The following is a 938-nucleotide window of genomic DNA, read 5'->3' as shown; positions in this document are numbered from 1 at the left end:
CCATTGACACCCCCCCCCCAAAAAAAAAGGATTATGTTGTCTATACTCAGGGAATTTTACCGGCGTCTGTGGTGTTGCGGTTAGGAACCCCTGCCTCGGTAGTGCATAACATTCCTGAGTTCGATTCCTGTATGGGGGAATTTTTATCGAGTATCTCTGTCTTTATGCTGGGACGCTGCATTCCTCTCAGCACGGGTTAGCCTTGACAGGCAGGGTCGAAACCCGTCTCATAAATGAGATTTAAATCATGTCACTCCAGATAGCCATTAATTTTAAAAAACGCTAGGCGAACAAACAGAATGCAACAAGAATAGATTAGTTCTTTAATGATACACACTTCATGATGGACGCAAGGTTACAAAAGACGCGCTTGAAAGAGCATATTATTTTGTTCCACTCCGAAAAAGGCCACATCTGAAGCTGCTGATGTCAGAGTCTCCGGTTGTCACCGTAGAAGTATTTGTAGCCGTATAAATGATGCCAGGCCCCGAATGCACGGTCGTGATTTATAAGCTCGTTACCCCAGTCGGCTGAGGAGAGAAGGAACGTCATGATTAATGATTGTAAATAGCCACCGTAAGCTCAGTTGATATCTAGAAAGGCTATGAAGAGGACAACCCTGTTTCAAACCCACAGCGAGAGGGTCTTTAATTGAGGTTGATTGCCTAGAAGCTTTCAATGCTTTGTGCCTCATGTAATCCTCAAAGGGGCGATGAGCCCATACTATTATTCTGTACTTTACCTATCTATGACATGCTTCTTTTGATAAAGGAGATTCTAAAGTAACTGACAATGCCAAAATATATATCAAGATATAAATAAAGAAACCCTGTCTCTGAGTAATATACCAGTTGTCACCTCCCCCCCCCCTTTTCAAAAGAGAAAAAAATTTTTTAAAATCCCAACCTCCCCCACCTAAAAAGGAAAACTAAAAACCG

At 42.3% G+C, this 938-nt stretch overlaps 1 protein-coding gene across 1 annotated transcript in view; it reads right to left on the bottom strand.

Annotated features, from left to right (window-relative positions):
- Nucleotides 1-300: 300 nt before the first annotated feature.
- LOC101847222 overlaps nucleotides 301-938 on the bottom strand; it is a gene marked incomplete in the record, with an annotated part of 13347 nt that continues 12709 nt past the window's right edge. The window contains 1 exon segment of the mRNA XM_013088538.1: nucleotides 301-530. Within this exon segment, the coding sequence (XP_012943992.1) occupies nucleotides 430-530 (101 nt within the window).

This window comes from Aplysia californica, unplaced genomic scaffold, assembly GCF_000002075.1.
Source record: "Aplysia californica isolate F4 #8 unplaced genomic scaffold, AplCal3.0 scaffold00758, whole genome shotgun sequence".
Taxonomy (NCBI): Eukaryota; Metazoa; Mollusca; class Gastropoda; order Aplysiida; family Aplysiidae; genus Aplysia; species Aplysia californica.
This window is presented reverse-complemented; position numbering and strand designations above follow the sequence as displayed.